Source organism: Enhydra lutris, unplaced genomic scaffold, assembly GCF_002288905.1.
Source record: "Enhydra lutris kenyoni isolate GAN:26980312 unplaced genomic scaffold, ASM228890v2 scaffoldscaffold44, whole genome shotgun sequence".
Classification (NCBI taxonomy): Eukaryota; Metazoa; Chordata; class Mammalia; order Carnivora; family Mustelidae; genus Enhydra; species Enhydra lutris.
Window position 1 is genome coordinate 12,574,627 of NW_019154128.1, and position 24,874 is coordinate 12,599,500.

A 24,874-nucleotide genomic window follows, 5' to 3' on the forward strand; every position below is an offset into this window, starting at 1 on the left:
CCGGTCCACCTTAACATACCCAGATTGGTTATATGACCAAGTGCCTACCACAGAAGGCCAGATTTCACAGGTGTAGTTATTGATTCAATAAATGGTTACTGCAAGTCCACTAAGGTATCAGGCACTGCTACAGACTGAGGATGCAGCACAGAGAAAGCTTCCGCTCTCAAGAGCTTTCTTTCAGCAGAGGGACCCAGCTGATAAAGAAATAAGAAGGTAGTAACAGGCAACAATAAATGCTATGAATAAAATAATTAACATAAAGTGATAAAGATTTGAGAAATGTGGGTGCAACAGATAGGGTAATTAGGGATGGCCTCTCTGAGAAGGTGAAAACTTGAGTCTTAAATGAGGAAATGGTGCCACCCACCAGAAAAAATGAGAAAAGACATAATGAACAGAAACTGAAGATTCTCAAGGAAGGAAATGTAGTGTGTTTGAGGAAAAAAAGACACTCATCTGTATGACCACAGTTAAATTATCAAAATCAGGATCTATGATCTTAACATTTTGGAAAAGTACAGTCCATTTAACTTTGTAAAATGTCCCCCCAGTTTGATTTTCCTCATGATTTGTGATTTTTGGCAGGAATACCACAGAAGCAATGCTGTGTTCTGTCTGAGGCACATGATGTTAATTTTTATTACTTGGTTAAGGTTTTCCTTTAAGCTTTTCCTACTATAAAGCTAATTATATTCATGTTGTATTTATCAAGTAGTTAGTGTTTTGTGGAGATGTTTTGAGGTTAAGTTAATATCTTATTCCCCATCAAATATTCACTTACCTGTTTTAGCATCCACTGATAATTCATGCCTTACTTGGCTATTACTATGATAGTTACCAAATGGTAATTTTCCAATTCCATCATTCTTTCCAGATCAGTGGTTGTCAAATGAGGATGGGGTGCAATTTTGCCTCCTCATTGCAATCTGGCAGTGCCTGAGGACATTTTTGTGTTTCACAACTAGAGGTTGGGGTAGGAGGGATGCTACTATCTAGTAGGTAGAGGTCAAGGATAACACTAAAACATCCTACAATGCACAGGATAGCTCCTCTCCCACTCAAAAGAATTCTCTTGCCCAAAATGTGATTAGTGCCAAGGTTCTAGATTATTAAATGACATGGAGAATTCTCTTTTCTCTCTCATTTATATATTTATTAATATTAGTATGGAATCAGGGAGTCCTGGTTTACTGAAAGGGTTACAATATTTATTTTGATATTCAAATTGTCTCAAAATGGGTCAATGGTAACCCTTCAAACCTGTTAATGTGTTCTTCGGGCATGTGTCACTTACTGTTTGAGGACTTCTTACTTTATGACCTAAAATGCCCAGTGCTAGCAGTCAGCCATTTCTTCAAAGTTCCCTGGTTCTTTTTAGTGGAGAATATTTAAAAACCAAGGTCTGGGTGCCAGGTGTGTTCATTGCTATCATACCCAGACACATGCAGGAAACACACACACTCATACACACTCCTACCTACCTACCTACCTAGCAAAGCAACGAGACGATGTTGCTACCTCTAACTCAACACCACAGTTTGTTTTAGCCTTCCCTCTTTCCATGTTTGTAATTCCCTTTGTTGACATTGAGAAACTTAGCTCCCATTATCCTCAATGTATTTGCTCAACTCTATTCCTTGATGATAATCAATTTCTCAGCTATAAAGCAGAAAACTTAACCCTAGATGTACCTACCCACTACTCTCTCACCTCCCAGTCTCTACCCATATTTGAATCTAAACCTTGACTCCAACAAAAAGGAAGGGAGAAATGGGTAGGAAGAAAGGCTAGTAAGAAAGTCTGGCCCCAAATATGCCACTTATACCCCTGCTCCTACTACTAGTTAAAAACTTGACCCCAAAGGTGGATAAGGAGAAAAATTAGCTAGATTCCTTTTTTTTTTTTTTAAGATTTTATTTATGTATTGTTAGAGAAAGAGAGAGAGCGTGCACAAGCAGGTGGAGCTGCAGGCAGAGGGAGAAGCAGGCTCCCCACTGAGCAAAAAGCCCAATGCAAGAATCGATCCCAGGACCTTGGGATCCTGACCTGAGGCAAAGGCAGAAGTTTAACCACTGAGCCAACCAGGCATCCCATGAGCCAGATTCTAAAACAAGTGCAATGTATCCCATGTAGGTACAAGTGATGCCTATATCTAGTATATAGGGAGAATTTTATGCTTCTCAAAATGCAAAACATTAAGCTGGCCTTTATATAACATATGTGACATAAAATTTGTATGTATAATTGTATATATAACATAAATGATTTATAGTTTATAATAAAAATGGTGTTAAATTGCTTAAAAGAGTCTGCTGTGAAACAAAGCCAGATAATTAACTTGAAAAATATGGTCAAAATTGGTGTGCTATTTCAAAAAGGTATGTGAGAAACTTCTGGAAAAATTTGTTCCACAGATCATAATATAAAATCAGTGTGCTCCAGTTAAGTATATAGAAATGATAAATAATAGCATAGGGACAAAATCATAATTTTATGGAAAAAGTATGTCACAAAGAGATGTGACATTAAAGAGAAACTCAATGGTGACAATTCTAAAATAATATATGTAGGTTGAGACTATCTGTAAGCATTTAAATGGTTATACCTCTTATAATAAATGAAACTAATTATAATCCCAAACTCACCATTTACTAGAGAACAATTTAAACAATGGATTCTATGTAAGTTTCCCTTTTATATAATGACAAATTTTTTTAAAGACTTAACTAAATTTAATTCTTAAAAGACAAGATGACAAAAAAGTGTTTGGCTAGGAACTTTCAGTGCAATGCTCTAATTAAAAGAAGGAAATATAATTAGAGGCACACTAAATCATAAAGCAAAATGCCCAATTATCAAGAGAAACTTAAATTCTATTACTGCTTAGTATCCTTCTAATACATTTCTTTTTGCCTAAGTTAGCCAGAGTCAGGGTTTTTTGGCTAGCAATCAAAGAAGCTTAAGGGATATAACTAGGTACCCTAGTTCTAAGTTAATGTGGTCTCTTGAAAATGGGACATCTTTATTTATGAAATTTTTATTTATGAATTTATGAATCTTTATTTATGAAATGGATTAGTTCAAAACCATAACAAAAAAAGATTTAATTTTAGGCACATTCAGATGGGGGAGATAGGAAGGTGAGGGGCTATTGAGTTAATATAGAGAAGGCAAAAGTCATCTAATTATCACCAGGTAATTTCTGTTGGAAGTTTGGGAATAGAATCAGCATTCGATATATATTGCATATACATGAGTATCAATTCAGTTATTTTTCTTTCTGAAGGCAAACTGTGATCTAATGCATCATTTCGTTTCCTATGTACATTACTTTTCACTTTTAAAACATAAAAAATTAGTTTTTATTATTACGTGTGAACTGAAACTTGGTTTGAAAATGTTTTATTTTTATTTTTATTTTTTTAAAGATTTTATTTATTTATTTGACAGGCAGAGATCACAAGTAGGCAGAGAGGCAGGCAGAGAGAGAGAGAGAGAGGTGGAAGCAGACTCCCCGCCGAGCAGAGAGCCCGACACGGGGCTCAATCCCAGGACCCTGGGACCATGACCTGAGCCGAAGACAGAGGCTTTAACCCACTGAGCCACCCAGGCGCCCCGAAAATGTTTTATTTTTATATTATCTTAAAAATCTTTACTACATTTCCCCCAAAAGGAATACACACTTGAAACAAATCAAACAATACAAAGAATAATAGAGAAAAGGTTAATTCTTTCTTCTACCTCATCCCCTCAAGTCCCATGTTCCTAAAATAACCAATATTGATAATTTGCTATATTTGCTTTCAGAGCTTTTGGAATATCACCACAGTTTCTTTTTATAAAAATGAAATGACATTACGCACATTACTCAGTGCACTTAAGAATACCTCTCGGACATCCCTCCAGAGTATATAGCATATAATTCAATTCATCCTTTTAAATCACTGAATCATAATCGATTGTATAGATATAATTTAATCCAATAATTCCATTAGCGATGGTAACAGACACATCAGACTGTTTCCAATCCAAATAATGCTATAATCAGCATCCATGTGCATGTGTCCTGATGTACTAGAAGATAGGTATCAAAAAGTGGGCTTGCTAGGTCAAAACGAATAAAAAATACCTCATTAAAAAAAAAAACACCTTGTATATGTAAAAGGTTTTATATACACAAAAATAAAGAGAATAGGAAATAATGAACTCCCATTTACCCATCATTCAACTTTAACAGTTGCCGAATTTTAATGTTCTGTTTTTCCCCTTATCTGTGAAATTTAAACAGGTCCCATTTTAAAAGTTTTGTCTCCATGAATGGCTCTGAAGTTTATTAAAATCCTTTTTGGAACACTAGTTACATAGTAACCACCAACATTTGTATCTTCTTTAATACCATACATAACAACTTAAAAAAAAGTCACCCATAATATTCACTTCCTCCCTCTACTAAGCTCTTTGCAATGGAGAAACAGCAGAATCAAAGCACCTAAGATAGTAGAAAAGACACTACAAAAGATCATCCTAAAAACATTAAAAAGACCTTGAAAAGGAAAATATCAGGCAGGCATAGAGGTATATTAAGTGACAGAGGCAACAAAGAGAGAAGAAGGAGTAACATTAAGTAGATTTTTAAAAGCTAGCATTAGCTGGTAGGGAAAGTACTTAAGGGATTGCTGGTGGTCCGAGTGGGAAATTTAAGCAAAGAAAGAGCAATTCATGAGGAACAGTACATGCTATTTGAATGTATTTTAGAACTAGCTGCTTAAAATACATTGCACTGATCATCAGAAAGCTAGGAGAATAGCCACTTAGTGCTCAGCCAGCAAAAGATATTTGGAGGGAAAAACATCACCAATGTGTAACAAAATAACATTTATTTCTCTTCAAATATAAGTAACATCCCAACTAAAGAAGAACAATATGAAATGAGTGTATATGTACACATATATGCAGAAGGGATACTACACCTAAATATGTTCCTCGAAAAATAGCATATAAAGAAATTTTAAAATGCACTAGCAACAAGGGCCATTTAAAGGAATCCTAAAGTAAATTATTTTGTACAGTGAACATTTTGTTAAAAAATTATATCCTAATTTATTTAAAGTGTGGTTTCCCCTTTTTAGAACAATAAAATTCCCTAATGCACAAAGCATTTATTGATTGTTCACTATGCACCAGGCATTGTACATACAGAATAAAACAACACTCCTACACTCTAGGAGCTTACAATCTAGTGAGTGACTTAGGCACAACTAGAATACAATGTGATATGCTTTAATGGTACATTTTCTCATTTAAGTCTGCAGGTAACACAAGAAGGACCACCAAACTGTAGCTTAGGAAAGTCAGGAAAGGATTTATAGAGCAAGTGGCTTATGAGATGAATCTTGAAGGCTGAAGAGTAATTCAGAAACGAGGGAGAAAAGAATTTCTAGAACTTGTGCAATGCTTGGTGATTCATCTCAATACACTTAAACTGGAAATATTTTTCCAGCATAGATTTGACAAGAACCGTATGTGGTCTACTGACATGAAGTTTTAAAAATTTTATTCCATTGTAAGGGTGATAGCATTAATATGAGATTGATGTGTGTGTGCATGTGTGTATATGCATATGTATTAAAGATGGAGGTTAAAGACGTCAGTGAGAATCCACATTCTAGCTTCTATGCCCTTCCTAACACCCCACCTACAATAAAACAAGTAGATTTGAAAATAAAACAAGGGTTCATAAATGCATGAGAAAATGACAGCAAGAAGCTGAATCCTTCATCAGCACTGAGAAAAGCCATTTCCATCTCTGTGAATTGAGTTAAGAATGGGCTAAATACAGAATCTATTTTATAGATTGTATAGATATTTGGAAATGTATTTCCAAAGCAGTTAGACCTTGAAATCTTATCTCCCACTCCAGACAACTGGGCAACTAACTCTAACTCTCCTCCATCCTTTTAGATATCATCCAGCCTAGCCTCCAAAGAGTATAAATACTTATAAAGTAAAAGAGTCCTGGACTGGACAGCATTAGCACAGTAGGGGGAGGGTAGTTGGTGGCAGGGGAAGGGTAAGGTAAAATATTTTTTAAAAGGGAGACTGAGTAACTGAATGTTGAGACTCTTCTTCCTACCCAACTCCTAACATGTTAGCTGCTAAGGTGTACACACTCACCAAGGCAGTGGACTCAAAAGTGTTCTCTGGGAAACAGACCGGCCTAAAAGAAACACCTAAACATATGGACATAAAGGATTCCCTAAGGAACTGCCAAATCATCCCACAGTGAAACCCACAATCAACAAGCTAGGCTATCACAGTAGTTGTAGATCAGTTGTACAGCATACAACCCTTAAAGATCACCAGATATTTGATGAAGGCCTCTATCCAAAAGACAGAGGCCAAAGAAACCAAATGGAAAAAGTATCTTGAAGGAAACAGAGACAATAAAAAAGGAAAAAAAAAAAAAAAAACAACTTCCAATAATATATTTAAGCAATCAAGAAATACAGAAAGAATGCAGTGGTAGAAAGGGGGGAGACAACGAAGAAAAAAAGGTCATTAAAAAAGTATAAAAATAAGAAATGAAAAATTTAACAGGAAGATTGAAAGATACAGTTATAGAAATAACCTTCAGAGTAAAGAAAAAAGATTAAAATATATAAATACAAGATGAAAAGATAATTTTGAGAACCTGTCCAGGAAATGGAAGGTCCAGAAAGACATCAGCGAAAACAGAAGGAAGGAAATCATTAAAGAAATAATTCAAGAAAATTTCCCAGAATTGAAAAAATATGACTTTCTAAACTGCAAGTGTCCACCAAATGTTCAACACAATGTTTAAAAACAGAGCCACACCAAGGTATATCTTAAAAATTTAAAACGCTGAAAATAGGAGAAGATTCTGTCAAATACCAGGGAGAACAGATTTCATAAAAAGATAATAAGAATAGCATTAAATGTCCCAAATGCAACACTTGAAGCTGCAACACTCCTGTGATTGTGAAAAAGAAACTATTTTAAATTCTGTCATTTTATTTTATTTTTTAAAAGATTTTATTTATTTGACAGAGAGACAGCAAGAAAGGGAACACAAAAAGCGGGGAGGTGGGAGAAGGAGAAGCAGGCTTCCCGCCAAGCAGGGAGCCGAATGTGGGGCTCGATCCCAGGACTCCAGGCGCAACCTGAGCCAAAGGCAGACGCTTAACGACTGAGCCACTGAGGTGCCCCAAATTCTATTATTTTATATTCAACCAAAGTATCAGAAGGTCTCAAAAAAATTATTTCCCTTACTTTCTCAGGAAGCTAATGGAGTTCCTAATCCTCAAAATGATGGCGTAAACAAAAAGGAAGTCATGGGATTTGGGAAATGAGATCCAACAAAAAAGAGAGGTGAAGAGAATCCCCAGAATGATAGCAAAGGAAGACTTCAGGATGAAAGGTTAATAGCCTTTACTATTACTATTACTAAAGAGGAGACCAAGTCAGAAGGCATAAAAAAAGACTTCTTAAATGTGAAGTGGATCGTGTACAGATGGATGATTTTAAATGAAAATATATTAAGCTTTAAAAATATATAAATATTTTGTGTCCTGAGACAATACGTTCAACCATTAGATTTATTTACATTTAGCATAATTAGAGTAACTCAAGCCATATCTTGCTAATATTCTAAAAATCATCAGGCTCAATTCTTCATTGATGAAGCAATGTTGCTCTTTTAAGTTATGTTAAAAAGATGTTTGCTGGTGAGATTTAAGACATAATTCACAGATCATCCAAGTACCTGGATGCATCAAACACTGAGATATGTATCCATATTTTAATACACAGTAGTTTCTTCAACATGTAGACAAGAATGTTTTATTCCTTTGTGGTAGTTCAAAGTTGAAAAATCACTTGTGAATTGAAAATGCAGGACAGCACATAATAGGCCCTTAATAAAAACACTTGTTGAGATTGCTCCTTCTTTTCCAATCTATAAACAAGAAGAGGCAGGTGAAGACAGAGTTAACTATATATCTATATATTTACATATACACAGAAATACATACACATGTACACACACAACATACATTCACAAATATTCAAAATTCCTCCTATGGCTCTACATTAATTTCCAATTTCATTTTTTACCATATTTCACAATTTTAATTCAAATGGTTAAGTTTCAAAAATATGTTTTCTTAAAGGTACTGGCTGCTGACAAATATTGTAAATAGTATCAGCTTATTTTTTATTAAATAGAACAACAAAAAATAAATAAATAAATAAATAGAACAACAGAAGTATTTTATAATAGCTGTTGCCATTCTTGGAAAGGATGGGCAAAAAATATTTCCCCAAAATGAATGATTAACCTATTGAATTAAAAAAAGGCTTCTCTCCATCACTGGAATAAAAGGCACAGCATAATATAGTCCATGATACTGTAATAGTGTTGCATGGTGACAGATGGTAGCTAGACTTGCGGCGAGTACAGCATAATGTATAAACTTGTGACATCACTACTTTGTACACCTGAAACTACTGTAACATTGTATGTCAACTACACTCAAAATGATTAATTTTTTTAAAAGGCCTATTGGAAAAGAATTTACAAGTATTTAATAAACTCTGATAAACAGAATGACTAATCAGAATTGTCTCTTCCTAAGTAGATAAATAAACAATCTGAAAAATATACAAAGATGCCTTTATGTTCTCCAAATGTATGATACATAACAGAGGTTGCAAATTCACATGTCCATGGGTGGAGTGGTAAGGGTCCAAAATGGAGAATGTGCTCAGACAGCTAGATCATTAGGTTTCTCTAAGAGAAAATTCTACGTGAATGTTCCTATTTTCAAGTCTTGGCAGTAATTCATTTTTTTCATTTAGCTAATTTTTTTCATTACCTAATTAAAATAGTTATATGTTCTGAATTCAACTGCTAGAGTTTGTGGGGCTCGTAGTAGATGTCCTCTAACAGTAAGACCCAGATTTAAGGCAGAACAGTATATCAAACACAAATACACTTGTCTAGAACAGATAGATTCATGCGGATGTGACTAAGGATTCAAATGATTCAATGCATACTTGCTGAATACCACTTGAGTCAGACCTTGTACAAGTCGCTATGGTGGAATAAAGAAGTATGACTGGATATAAGTAATTAATGTAAGCTTCCAATCTTCTAAAAATGGGTATATAATTTATCATCCAAACGAGGACATTCTTGGGAGTGGAAAGAGCTATGTTAATTATTAGGCTAAGAAAGACAGGTGTAAACTGGGACCATGCCAGACAAACCAGGCTGTACAGTCATCCTACCTAAGAGGAACTAGTCTGCTTCAGTTGCCTCCCCTCTGCCCACCCCAGGCTTACACTGTCCAAGGAGGATCCTGTCTTTTCAGGCTAACTCTTCAGTACTGTGACAAAGAATTAGAGAGAAATGGGGTAAAAAGGAAGACAAGAGCGGTCTTTTGATAGAAAGCATTAAAATTGTTTTCTAAGATTTGTTTTGTATTTACGAGGTGCAGAACCAGGAGCAACGTGAGATGGTAGCAGATGAGTAAGGGAAAAAAAGAAAAGAAAAATTGCTAATGAATGCAAGTTGCTTTCATGTCATTTAATTGAGAGAGGTAAAACACTCAAGTGATTTGAAAAATCCTTCTGTTGCACAGACTTAAGACTAACATCCTATAAGACTGAACCAGAGAGGATATGATTTTATGAATATTATAGAAGTGTAAGACACTATCCCTGGAATCTGAGGGGGAGGGGTAAATTCTCTTTTGGGAGGAAAAAGATTAACAAAGAATACAATATAATACAAAATAGAGTGCTAAAGTGAAAAAGATGAGATACATATGCATAAACACTAAATTTATTCAATCATCCACTATTTTGTCCACATCAAGCATTCAGAGAGTAGCATAACACACACAGGCCATACAAGTGCCCCATATCCATAATTCCCTTTGGAAAGGCTGGCCACAAGCCAAACAATTTTGCTACAAGAAAATCCTTTTGGCCAAGCTTTTTATGACTTATGCTTATGTTAAGCAATTCTTAAATATCACTATAGCCTTAAGCTTGAGAAATTTGAGTACCTCAGAGAAGGGGCTATGTAAAAACAAAAATCACTGGTACTACTGTATCATTATGCAAAAAAAGCAACATTTCCCAAAAAGAAAAAAGAAAGAAAAGAAAACCCTGATATAAAACAAAACCCACATTAGGTTTCAGACTATTAAAAGAAAATGCATTCTTTTGCCCCATCCTCACTCCCCAAATCCCCACTCCATTAGATTGTCAACTACCTCTCAGGCACCCTACAGAGCCCATTTCCAGTGACCTTTAATCAGTCTCCTCTGAGACACAATCCACTGGACAGAATTCTTTTCCATTTGCCAAAGTTATTTTCTAGCACTCCAAGTTACCACTTTTAGTTTCAATTCCCACAGTGAACTTTTAAAATTCATTTCTTGCCACTTTGGGGAAATGCTACCTTTAAGAACTATAGAATAGCTTATACAAGTGTAAAAACCTACTAAATATTAATTTTTAAGCAAATTATCTTTGAGTATCGGTTTCCTCATCCCTTGCAAAGCTAAGAAGACTAAATGGGAATAATATTCACAAAGTTCCTGATAAATCCTATGGGGGGGCACAAAAATGGTAGCTCTTTAAAAGAAGATTGAAAAAAAAGTAGTACTCAGTATTTGCTCAGGGAGGGAAGGAAAAAAGATTTGTTTGGCATATATCTCTTCTGCTAAAAGTTGGAGGCACCTAAATGAGGAACATTCCTTCAACTCTTAAAAGAGAAAAAAACTAGCAGGTTTATGGCAAAGATAAGAACTACATTCCAGTGTTACTGCCGTGATTAAGCATAATATATGTGATGAACCTAGAATGGATTATAGGGTTTATTTCACTCTTTTTTCATGATAGCAGTACCTCCTATTATCAAAGAGAATCATCCCCACTCTTTGATTCTTTATTTCAAACGAATAATTTTGAGTATAACTGACACACAATGTTTTACTAGCTTCAGGTGTACAACAGTGATTCAACATGTTTCTGTGTTATGCTGTGCTAACTACATGTGCAACTCCCATCTGTCACCATACAACGTTATTACAATATCATTGACTACTTTCCCTATAACTGGAAGCCTGTATTTCCGATGCCCCTTTACCCCATTTGCCCATTTGCCCTCTCCTTCCCTCTGACAACCACCAATCTGTTCTTCGATTCACAGGTCTGAGTCCGCTTTTTGTTTGTTCATTGATTTGTTTTGTTTTTTAGATTCGTGCCAGTGAAATCATATGTTGTCTTTCTAAGTCTGACTTATTTCACTTAGTATAATACCTTCCAGTTCCATCCATGCTGTCACAAATGGCATCTTTTTTATGGCTGCTTAATATTCCATTGTGTAGATGTATCACATCTCCCTTATAAATTTGTGTATCAGGGGACACAGGTTGCTTCCATATCTTGGCTACTATAAATAATGCCGCAGTAAACACAGGGGTGCATATAGCTTTTCAAATTAGCGTTTTCATTTTCTTTGGATAAATACTGAGTAGTAGAATTATTGGATCATATGGTATTTCTATTTTAAATTTTTTAGGAACTTCCATGCTGTTTTGCACAGTGGCTACACCAGTTTATGTTCCCACCAAAGCACAAGGATTCCTTTATCTCCACATTCTGGTCAACACTTGTTATTTTCTTGCCTTTTTGAATGTAGCCATTTTGACAAGCATAAGGTATTATCTAGTAGTTTTGATTTGCATTTCCCTGATGATTAGTGATGCAGAGCATCTTTTCATGTGCCTTTGGCCATCTGTATATCTTGTTTGGAAAAATGTCTATTCAGGTCCTCTGCCCAATTTTCAGTCAAGTAAAAATTTTAAGAGTGAACTAAAATAAGAGGTCTTCTAAAAATTCCTTCCCTGGTAAATAGTAATAACAAATGAGTAGGGCTCTGTTTATGACTTGGGGCCCTGCTTACCCAGTATTGTGTCAAGAGAGAAAACTGCCCTGACAAAACTATGGAGCTAGGAATTCAGGTAGCTGGAGATACATGGCTAGGAAAACTACCACATAGAAACCTAGCCTACCCTCCAGAAATCTTTTCTAACCTTCTCCAGAAGTCTTTCTCATAAAGACTACAAACCACATATACATTGTGATTCTCAAAAAGGTCCAAGTGCTGGGCACCTGGGTGGCTCAGTCAGGTAGGCTTCTGCCTACAGCTCAGGTCATGATCCCAGGGTCCTGGGATCGAGTTCCACATTAGGCTCCCTGCTCAATGGGGAGTCTGCTTCTCCCTCTCCCTTTGTACCCACCCCGACTTGTGCCCTCTCTCTCTCAAATAAATAAAATCTTAAAAAAAAAAAAAAAGAAGGGCAAAGTGCCAAAGTCAGTGCCAGTGATGGATACCACCAGCCCCCCACTGACACAGGCCCACAACAGTCTCAGGGCCACTGACCATCACACATGTGTAAAAACTGTATATGCACTGAAACTTAAAATTTATTTTTTAATGTAACTTAAAATTATCTATGCCCAAGCCCAATATTTCTGCCACTAACTGAGGTTTTGAGCCTCTTTGTACTCCCCCAACCTAATATGGGGCTAGAATGATTTGATCTCTGATTTCTTATCTCAAAAGAGTATTGGGAGACTAATACACTGACATCTAACATGGTCTGAGCTCCTTGGAGAAACATGCTATTTTGAACAAAATATTTTATATTTTTTTCACTGGTAAAATGAATTGCTCCCCTTTTTTTCCCCACAGAGCTCTCCTTAGCTATTTGAGATTTTATCACAGCTTTCACTCAAAAAAATTAATACTCAATTTGGAAGTTGAAGGGTATCTACTTTTTTTTTTCAAAAATGAAAAGAACATTGCTTATTCCAGTTATAAAACCAATATGTGCCATTAAAAAAAATCAAATGATACTGGAAAGTATAAAGGAGAAAGTAATAATCATCCATAACCCCAATGCCCCAACATAACATGATGAACATTAAGATATAGTTCTATGCATGTACCTATGTACACACATACTTAGTGGGTATTTATGTATTTTACAGAAATAAGATCATATTCCTTAAAGTGATTTTTTAACCTAATATGATTTAGAGATCATGAACAGTTATATACTACATTTCCATAGATTATCCATGATCAACTAGTCATCTAAAATTAAAGATTGATGTTTTTTTCCAGATGTTCTTTGTGCTATAATGAATTCATTTACATTCCATCTTTCTATAATGGTTTCATTAGTTTTTAGGAAAGCAATTATTAGTCAAAATGATATGGATACTTAAATTTATGAAAAATATTTATGAAAATTTATGAAAAATATCACCTCTAAAAGTGAAATCATTTACCGTCCAACCAACAGTAGTTGAAAAGACCCACTTCCCTATATTCACTTATTGCCTATCTTCTCTCATCTTTGCCTTTTTGATTAACTAAAATGATATCTCACTGTTTTAATTGCATTTAATTACTTCATTCCTAGTAAAATAATCATTTGATGTGTTTGTGGAGCATAGGTGTTTCTTTTGTGAAATAATTTGTCCTAATTTTTGGCTATGTTTTGTCTTTTTCTTATAGATTTGCAGTGTGGTTTTTCTGTTGCTTTGTTAGAGCTCTTTATTCAATAAAGAAAATACATCTTTGTATATACATCACAAATAATCAGTTTGTCATTTGTCTTTTAATTTTTTTGATGCTTTTTAAGTCTTTATTCAGTCAATATATTAACCTTTAAATTCATGGGGTTTGGGTAGCACTTGGACCTTATTTTAATATTATAAAATTATTCCTCTGAAATATCTATGAGTGAGGATTTTTACTTAAATATTTAATCCAACTTAAATTTATGTTCGTACATAACACAAAGGCAAGATTCAGCTTTGTTTTTTTTCCTAAATTTCTTTTTTTTTTTTTTTTGAAGATTTTATTTATTTATTTGATAGAGAGACACAGCGAGAGAGGGAACATAAGCAGGGGGAGGGGAGAGGAAGAAGCAGGCTTCCGGCTGAACTGGAAGCCCGATGCGGGGTTTGATCCCAGGACCCTGGGATCAAGACCCAAGCCAAAGGCAGATACTTAATGACTGATCCACCCAGGCGCACCATATTTTCTCTAAATTTCTAACCAATGGCTCTAGACACCATTTGTTGAAGAATCCATCCTTTCCTCTCTTACTGAAATTCCGTCTTCATCATATGATAAATCACATATATTTATGTCTTTCTGAACTCTCAATCCTAAAACACTGCTTTATGTGTGTATTTCTGCTACTGACACTCACTGTTTTAGTTAAGCAGTTTTGCACCATGTTTTCACATAACCAAATAATGTAAAAATATTAAGGATGGCACACACTAAAAATATTTCCTATCTTGTGTTATTTTCCAGTATCAAATATATTGAAAAGGCTCAAGAATAATAAATGAGACAAATTATATTAATACCAATACACACATAATTTAGACATTACCTAATATTATGTTCACTGTACTGTAAGTTATTATTTCTTATTCAATCGTAATAAGGAGTTTTGTTCAAAGACTGGCCTAGACCTAGTAAATGGCAGAACTAAAACCTAAACTTCATATTCCATTATCCTTCCATGAACCACTAAGTTAAAAATAGAGCAATTATCTAGAAAAGCCTAAATTTCTCATTTTTAATCAAAGTACCTTACCAAGTGTATATTCTATATATACACACGTATATCTACATACACATGGTTACACATATATTTATTATACACCTACACACATACATACACACATGCATGTGCATGCACACACACACTTTTACTTGAATGAGGAAAATATTTCTAAATCTAAGCTGATATACCTGAAGCTTTTGATATTCCACCAGTATTACAGCTTAACTATGTAACACAAAAACAATGAAACAAAAACTAAAAATCTGGACTATATTTCCTGAGAGACGGTTACCGTCTCTTGGTTTCCCAAATGCAGTTAAAATACATAAGATCCTTATGTAATAACTATTACTAAACCAAAAGAGATCCATTTTGGATCCATCACAAAACAGATCCCACTATCAGACACTAGGAAGGATCTAGAAGCGGGAGACTGTAGCTGTGTGCATTAAAAGTCCAGGTAGGCCCTGGGATTCACTGGCGGGAAAAGAATTACCACTGTCACATGTGAGAGTGTATAAGGCAGAGGGTCCACAAATTTCTCCAGGAGACTATGAGATACCAACCACCACGTCATTTAGCCCAGCCAGGAGAAAAAAAAAAAAACTTTTTTCAAAGAATGGCAGAAGGGGTCTTACCAATACATTCCCCAAATTTAAGCTGTAATGTTAGCCAGGGATCCTGATTCATACTAGGTTACTACAATGATACATTATTATTGACTCCCTATCCTTTAAAGGCTTATACATATTATATTGCATATACTATGTACAATAATTTGTATAAAAAGTACCACATCATCTGCTCAAGCTGTCAAAGGAAGGATGATGAGCTAAAAAGAGTCCAAATGAAGCTATTATAATCCCAAGCACCAATGAGATTTTACAAATACCAAACAGTTATATTATATACTATAACAACCAAATTTAAATCAACTAAGCCTTGGAGAGAACCATATTTTTAAAACATTCATTTCAGTAGAGGAAAGAGATGACTTTGGAGAAAGAGAAAGTGGGTTTGGAAGAGAACATAGTGGGGCTCCTTTGATTAGAGGTTAGGGACTTGCTGGAAAGGAGACTGTGCCCACAGGGAAAACAAAAGCAAGCGATCTGCCCTGGTACTTGCAGAGTACTCCCTTGCTACCCAGAGTATTTGAGTGACCTGTTATGTGAAACACCGAAGCAGCCAGCACTTCTTTGAGTTGAAGGATGCCATCCTATAATTCTCCCTAGCAGGATGGCATCTCTCTCCAGGTATGATGAAACAATAGCAGACATAACCTCTCAGAGAGCAGCTTTGATATTTAAGAAGGAAGTACATTCTAAAGTAGCAGAACCCAAAGAATGAAATATGCATACCTACTCCTAAATAGAGGTAAGCAAAAAGAGAGCCTGGCTTTCAAAATAATGTGTTTTCCATAACAGCAAATATATTCTATGGAGCAGAGAATCATTATGCCAAAATGATTGTATGAGATTCATTTTTAATTTCTTCCTACAACATTCAAAGGAATTCACACTCTGAAAGAATAGCTCAAAAATACAGAACACTTTACAGGTCATACATTTAAAAACACAAAATGCTTCTAAATAAAAAGGGTAAATATTAAAAATATTTCTTTTCTAATACATCAGGAAATAAGAAACTATCTAGAAGTTTCACTTATTACTGAAAATTAAAGGTTTTTCCATATCTTTTTGGTTAGAAAACAAATTCAGGAAGACTGAACCTCTTATCTTTAAAATTTTACAATGAATAAAATCATTACTTGGTTTTAACAATTAGCCTAAAATTGAGATGAATGGTTCTATTAAACCATAAATATATTTTGTGTGTATGTGTACATATGTGTGTGTTTTGTACATATACATATGTCAGGTTTTTATAACTATAAAGTACTTCAGTTATTTTTTTCCTATTATCAGGACGTTTTATTAACCTGGGGACTATTCCTAAAACAAATGAACAATTCTATCTATTGGTTCTCTCATAGTATTAGAAACGTTTTCCTCATTTAAATATCTTTCAGTGAACCATCAGTGTACTACCATGTGGTGATTTAGAAATAGATATTCTTATATAGAACTCTTGCTATCAAGATTAAGAAGACCAGAAGTATTCCTTATTTAAAGCCCAGAAGTATAAAAGTTAAACTGATATTTAAAACAAAAGACAACAAAATTAACTCAAAAATAACTCAGGAAAATATACTTTTTGTATTGATGAATTGCTGATATATTAAATATATGAGAAATAAGTCAAACGGAAATTTTTAAGCACACATCTTCATATGTTTACATGATGAAAACTTACCGTTATTTTTCAAGTTATTTATTCCAATTATATTGGGCTGTGAGACAGAATTATGATTGTAGTGCCCTCTGCTGGGATTTCTAGTCATAGACTCAACCTAATACCACTATTAGTGTAAAATCAAACATTTGAGGGGTCAAGCAATAAATCACTTTTTCAGTCACTTATCACTTTTAAGTCTTGGCAAAGATTATACAAAAGTTATAAATCAACATTTATGCTATGTAACAGGATTTTGCCAATTTATCATTAAGTGAAATATCAGTATAGATTTTTCTTTTAAAATAGCAATAATGTAAAATTACACCAAACAACATGTTTTAATAGGTCTTATTTTTGTCACTACTTCTATCACTTGGCAATATACTCAGCTTTTTGACGCAACATTTGTGACAAGACATTTTAATAAATTACTACTTTGGTAATCTGATCTATTTTTTCCTGCTTTGTTAGTTCAATCAAAATAGCTTATTTTAAAACATGAGAACAACCCTTAATAATATTATCTTCACTATTAGAAAAAGATGGAAGGACATTTTAGAGGTACTCATCACCAGTAATAATCAATAGCTTCCATTTACTGTCAACTATGAGGAATATAGTATATGTTATATGCTTGCTATATATTTTATCCAATTCTAAGAGATATAAACTGACATAATACAAAAGGGTCAAGATGAATTTCGGAGCCAAGATTCAACTATAGATGGGTCTCATTCTAAGGACTCAAATCTTTACATCAAACAAAACAACATCAGTGAAAAAATACTTTTGCATGCAATTTCTCCATTTGTCAATGCAACAATGGGGGTGGATGAGGGTGGTGTGGAACAAGTTGATGAGAAAAAATGTCAGAAAAGGACAAGATAGGTAGTTATTCATGTATAAAACAATAGCATAGACCTTTAGGAATGTGTTTTTATTATACATAATGCTGCCAGCTAGTGGCCCTATTCATACTGAGCCACTGGGAACAATGCTTGATTTTTACATCACTGAATCAAAAATTCCACATTTAACATTTTAGGATCATGTTCCTAAATTATACATGCATAAGCCTGACTTAATGTTATTTCACCTTCCCCTAGAACTAAAGGAGAATGTCTCCTCAATCACCATTAGCCCTAATCCCCAAAAAAATGAGATATGCCTAAGTGGGAAAGAATTCAGCAAGTGCCAACATGTGGAAACTAAAAGGCACACTTGTCACTATCTTTGAAAAAGAAACCCATATTATTTAAATATTTTTGGGCAATTTGGGAATACTTACAGATTCTTCAGTGACAAAATATATAATTATTTTTATATACTATCAAAAGCTTGTCATATATGGGCATAAAAACAAAATTACTGCCTGAGTATTGCTGAATATTATTCTAAGCAGATCTAAAATTAGAGGGCATCTGATAAAGTAGTACTATTAGCAAAGTATGTTATTTATTTTAGTTCAGAGAATAGTTACAGCTATGAAATTACCTTTGAGGAAAAAAGTATGACTACAATTTTTACATTTAAAAAGGTCATATTAAAAAATAGAATAAAAATAAAAAGACCATACTACAATGATAATTCACTCTCTTAAGAAAAATATCTTATGCAACACACATGAAGAAATACACAGCTCTGATCATTGTATATTGTTTAACACAGGGATATAAAGATATTCTTGGCTGATTTCTTTCATCATATAACATGATAATTATTTAAATGATTCTCTCAATGGAGAAATCTATCACGACAATCAGAAGCTTAGATGAAAAGACAAAGTGTTCTATAATATAATATGCCATAAAACAAAAACCTTCTGGCACTGTGTTAACAGTAAGGAAAACAAATGTTCTGGTTTTATTCCATAGTGAAAAAGAGAAGCAGGAAATGGAAAAGAAAGTACCCAAACAGCAAAGAAGAAAGAGACAGCCCATCTGTTGAATTAACTGAGAAGGTCAAAATGGAAACAAGAAACAAAAGGGTAGTACTAGAGAGTCCAGTGTTCCTTCTGACCTACATTCTGTCACACACACACATGCACCCACACACACACTCACACACACACAGCTGCAAAGTATAAAAATAGCCTTCTCCCACTTTGTAGGTGCATCTTATATGACACTTATCTCACAGCAAAAAACCATGAGTTTATATTACACACACACACACACACACACGCACACACATCACTATAATAAATATATACTAATTATATATTAAAACATATACTATATATAATTAAAATATATACTAAGTATAAATTCACTTTTTAGAACAATAAAAGTATTTCCACAAAGGGAACATATAACTTACAAACATTTCCTGTATTGTCAAAGCTGGTAAGAACATCTTCAACATTCAAAGATCCGTTATTATGCCTAGAAAAGAATAAAGCATTTTCTTTAATTATTCTGAAATATTAACAATTATTACATTTTCAGAAAGGTGAAACTGTGTATTGTGATATACCCACCCAAGACTAATAAACCCTTTCCTGTTGTATTTTCAAAATATTTTCTGCCCACTAGAGGGAGAAGGAAAAGAAATAACAGAATACATTTCTCAGATTTTCAATATGATGATACTCTTGATGATTAATATATATTTTAAAGTATTAGTAAATAATTTTTATTGTTGTTTTAGCTATATAAAGGTGAGGTAGATTATTAAAGACAACAAAACAAAACCTTACCTTTGAGAATCTCAAAAGAAAAATTAATCATCAACCTCCAGAACCAAACTCAAAAATAAATAGATTTCCTCTGCACCAGACCAACAAATTCAGAATTTTCAAAGAACTAACCAACCTTCAAGTCTGCACAATCCACAATTAGAAAGTTCTAAATGTCAGGGGGCAAATTGTTTTGTATCTTTTTCAACTAACCTTAATTCCACTCTCTTTAATTCTGATCTCTATTCACTTGACAGCTCCTGAAATATCTAATTTGACTACTGATATTTTAGTACTGATATTTTAATACTTATATTTAATATTTTAATACTGATATTTTAATATTTTAATAATTACTGATAATTTTAATAAAATACTGATATTTTAGTAATTTAATAATGTTATTCTTCAGATACAAATGGGCCCAAATGTCAGTAGGTCATACCGTTTGAGATACTTTTCCAGTGGTGATTTAAAAAAATAAATAAATAAATCAGAGGCACCTGGGTGGCTCAGTTAGTTAGCATCACACAGACCTAGTTCTTCGATACAGTGACTAAGTGAGATTGTAAGAAGTTAATGTGCAATCATTACTGGCCAAATTAGCGTTGGGCTCATCAGTATCCTAATCTAAGAAAACAAAGTTAACAATGTGTTATCAATAATACAAGATTCTGCATAGAGATGAGGTTATGTAACCTATCATGGAAAACTACAGTATACATGTGAGGAACAAGTGTGAAAAAAGGATGAAGTATTTAGTATCTAAAATGTAAGATGGAGCTATTAAAATGATCAGCAATGTGGCACAGAACTCAAAAATCTTTTTTTTTTTTTTTTAAGGTTTTATTTATTTATTTGACAGGGAGAGAGATCACAAGTAGGCAGAGAGACAGGCAGAGAGAGAGAGATGGGGAGGCAGGCTCCTTGACGAACAGAGAGCCTGATGTGGGGCTCGATCCCAGGACCCTGAGATCATGACCTGAGCTGAAGGCAGAGGCTTAAGCCACAGAGCCACCCAGGCACTCCTCAAAAATCTTTTTCATAAATATAAAAGCAATATACAGCTCCTTCAAGAGAAAAAACAATGCTCCTAATCCTATCATGCAGAGAAAACCATTATTAATATTTTGGAGCATAGCCTCCAAATTTATTCCATGCTCATAATAACTGAGAGCACATTGTCCACAGTCTTGCAATTTGTGTTTTAAGATATTATAAACAGTTTCCCACATCACCATATCCTCCTGTAATATGAATTTAATGGCTGCCAAGCAGATGAATGAATGTACCATAACTTGCTGAACCAATGTCTTATGTTGGATTTTAGTTTGTGTCCAATTTTGTACTATTTATACTGACCATCCTTGCAGAAATATCATTGAACCCATTTCTCATTACTGCCTTACAATAAATTCCTAAAAGTTTCTCAATTCAGGGTGAAATAAATATTTGAAATTAAATATATATTATGAAAAACGTTAAATATTTCTAAAAAACAGAAACTGGGATAATTAAAGTGAAATGCATATTTGAAAGTTAAAAAGCATTATTAAAAATAAAAAGTGGATTTCTCAAGAGTTACCACTAAAGCAGAACTTGTCTATTCTTGAAAACATCATCTCTTGAAGCCAAAAAAGAGAGTGAGCCTATGACATTTCTAAATGCGGTAGGAAGTAGGGAAAGTATAAAACTAACCCTATACCTCTGAATAACTTACAAAAAATGAAAATTATTTCTCTGTGAAGTCTAGAATTCCTAAAAGAAGGCATCTCATGAAAGAACATCAGCAATCATTGTCTTCAATAGCATAAGAATTAATGCTAACTATAGGAAAACTCATGCACACGATGTGGTAAAGATCCAGTTTGATTATTTCAAGTTCCTTTCATTTGTCCTAAACTCAAGGACTATTTTTTGTTCACTGAGTCATCTACTTTATTGTGTCAAATCTGTAAGATCTTGCTACCCCTAATTTTTCAACAGTTTTCCTAGGTCCTGCCTGGACAATGTGGTTAGATAGAAAAGTATTTACAAGGAAAGGACCCTGAAACTTCAATCTTAGCATTATACTGGCAATTAATGTTATATACCAGTGACAATCTTTTGCCAACATATCAAGGAATAAAAAGTTCTCTCTACCTTTCTCCTAAACTCTAAAGCTTTAACTTATTTCCCAAGCCCTTAGTAACAATAGCATCATAAATGTTCTCACCACAAAAAAGAAATGGTAACTATGTGACATGATAGTGGTGTTAGCTAATGTTATGGTAATAATCATTTGGTAATACGTAAGTGTTTCAAATCAACACATAATACACCTAAAATTTACACAACATTATATATCAATTATATCTCAATAAAGCTGGGGAAAAAATTACCAATAGCCAGTTTCTTCTCAAAGTCAACCTGGTTTTTTTTTTTTCACAAGCACTTTAAGCTAGGCTAGAACTGAGGACTTTTGAGTTTTTCCCAAGAATGGACTATAAAGTAAGGAGGACTAATGAGCAAGTCACTGGAGAAGATAATTATGTGAAGAGGGGGGAAAAAGCTAATAAAGGAAAAGTCTGAAGTCTAAAGACATCAAGAGGTTGGAACTAGAGGTTAAAAATAAGTGAGAGTTAAATATGATATCAAAAGCGCACACACACACACAAAACTAGATAAGCTAAATGTCATGAAAATTAAAAACTTTTGTCCATCAAAGGACACTATGATTGAAGTGAAAAGACAACCCACAGAATGGGAGAAAATATGTGCAATCACTGAGTCTAGTGTCCAGAATAGATAAAGAGTTCTCATGACTCAACAACAAAAAGATGACCCAATTAAAAATGGGCAAGGCATTTGAACAGATATTTGTCCAAAGATGATACACAAATAGCCAATGAGCACATGGAAGTTTGGACATCATTAATCATCACAGAACTGCAAATCAAAACCACAGTAAGATACCACTTCATACTCACTAGAATGGCTAAAATAATAATAATAAAGTTAAAATAATAAGTGCTGGTAAGCATGGAGAAAAATTGAAACCCTCATATACTCCTGGTAGGAATGCAAAATGGTGCAACCATTGTGGAAAACAATTTGGCCATTCTTCAAAATGTTAAATAAAGATTCACCACATGACCCAGCAATTTTACCCTTAGGTACATACCTAAGAGAATTAAAAACTTTTACAGTCACAAAAACTTACATATGAATGTTCACAGTAGCATTATTCGTAATAGCCAAGAAGTGGAAACAACCCAAATGTCCATCAACTGAAAAATGTATAAACAAAATGTGGTATTATCCATATAACAAAATATTTTTCAGCCATAAAAAAGGAATGAAATAACAATATATGCTATAACCCAGATGAATCAAAAACATTACTCTAAGTGAAAGAAGCCAGACATAAAAGTCCATATATTATCTATTTATATGGAATGTTCAAAATAGGCAAATCCATACAGATAGTAGATTAGTGGATGCCAAGGTCTGGGGGGTGGGAGGAGGATGGAGAATCACTATGAATGAGAATGGGGTTCCCTTATAGGGTGATAGAATCTCTGGAATTAGACAGTGGTGATGACTGTACAACATTATGAATATACTAAAAACCACTGAATTCAGGACGCCTGGGTTGCTCAGTTGGTTAAGCAGCTGCCTTCAGCTCAGGTCACGATCCCAGGGTCCCAGAATCGAGTCCCGCATCGGGCTCCTTGCTCAGTGGGGAGCCTGCTTCTCCCTCTGCCTGCTCTGCCTGCCACTCCCTCTGCTTGTGCTCTCTCTCTCTCTCTTTGACAAATAAATAAATAAAAATAATTTTTAAAAAAAGCATTGAATTTCAGTTTAAAATGGTTAATTACAATGGTGAATTTTATGTTATATGAATTTTATCTTGATTAAAAAGAAAACTGCCCCCCCCCCAAAAAAAGAAAGAAAGTAAAAGCCAGAGAGTAAAACGGGCCCTCAAAGGTTTCAGAAGAAGAAGAAAGAAGAGAGGTTTTCAGAAGGAAGAGGCTTGAAAAACTTGGTTCTAGATGCAACATGCTTCAGAGGTCTTTCAAAAATAAACGGCTAAAGAGTGAAGTAAGTCAGACAAAGACAAAAACCATATGATTTCACATACAAGTGAAAGCCCATGAAAGGATGGACATCATTAGTCATCAGGGGACTGCAAAGGAAAACTGGATAAACAAAACAAAAACAGACTCATGGATGTAGGAACAAACTCTTGCTTATGGAGGAGAGGTGAAGGACATGAACATTCTCAGTTATCAGGGCTCTGTCGGTTAAGCGTCTGACTCTTAATTTAGATTCAGGTCATGATCTCAGGATCATGAGATCGAGAGCCCTGCATCAGGTTTTGAGCTTAACATGGAGTCGGCTTCAGATTCTCTCCTTCTCCCTCTGTCCCTCCCCCACTCACATGGGCTCAATAAATAAATAAATAAATAAATAAAATCTTTAAGAAAAAGAACAAACTTCCAGTTATAAAATATAAATAAGTCATGGGGAAGTAATGTACTGCATAGGGAATAGTGTTAATAATGTAATAACTCTGGATGGTGATAGTGACTAGATAGATTTATCAGGGGAATCATTTCATAATGTATAAAAATGTCAAATCATTACGATGTACATCTGAAGCTAATAGGAGAGAGAAAGACAGTTACATGCATACATATATATGTAAGCAAACTACATAACCAGTCATGATTGGAGTTTAAAACAAGCTAAAAACCTAAGTTCTATTAGCACTTATCTATGATTTAAGTTCTATGAAAACATGACTCAATGGATTGGTCTTCTAATTTTCTGCATACACTGGATCATATTTGAAATGTTCTATAAAGTTCCCTCTAAAATATAAAATAAAATGCGAGAGAACAAAAACTGTTTTAATACTCACCTCTGTTATTAATATCACTACTAACATAAAACTATACTTTTTTCTTTTTTAAAGTAGGCTCCATGCAGAGCTTGAGTCATGAGATTTACCTGAGATTACCCTGAAGATCAAGACCTGATCCGAGATCAGGAGTCAAACGTTTAACCGGCTAAGCCACCCAGACACCCCAAAACTATCCTTTTAAATATAAATTCAGGGGCTCCTGGGTGGCTCAGTGGGTTGAGCCGCTGCCTTCAGCTCAGGTCATGATCCCAGGGTCCTGGGATCGAGTCCCGCATCGGGCTCTCTGCTCAGCAGGGAGCC

At 34.4% G+C, this 24,874-nt stretch overlaps 1 protein-coding gene across 1 annotated transcript in view; it reads right to left on the reverse strand.

Moving 5' to 3' along the window:
* LOC111155906 (calmodulin-lysine N-methyltransferase) overlaps positions 1-24,874 on the reverse strand; it is a 376,866-nt gene that overhangs the window by 339,091 nt on the left and 12,901 nt on the right. The window contains exon 3 of the mRNA XM_022516370.1: positions 19,308-19,372. Coding sequence (XP_022372078.1) covers positions 19,308-19,372 — 65 coding nt within the window. The remainder of the gene's footprint in view (positions 1-19,307; positions 19,373-24,874) is intronic.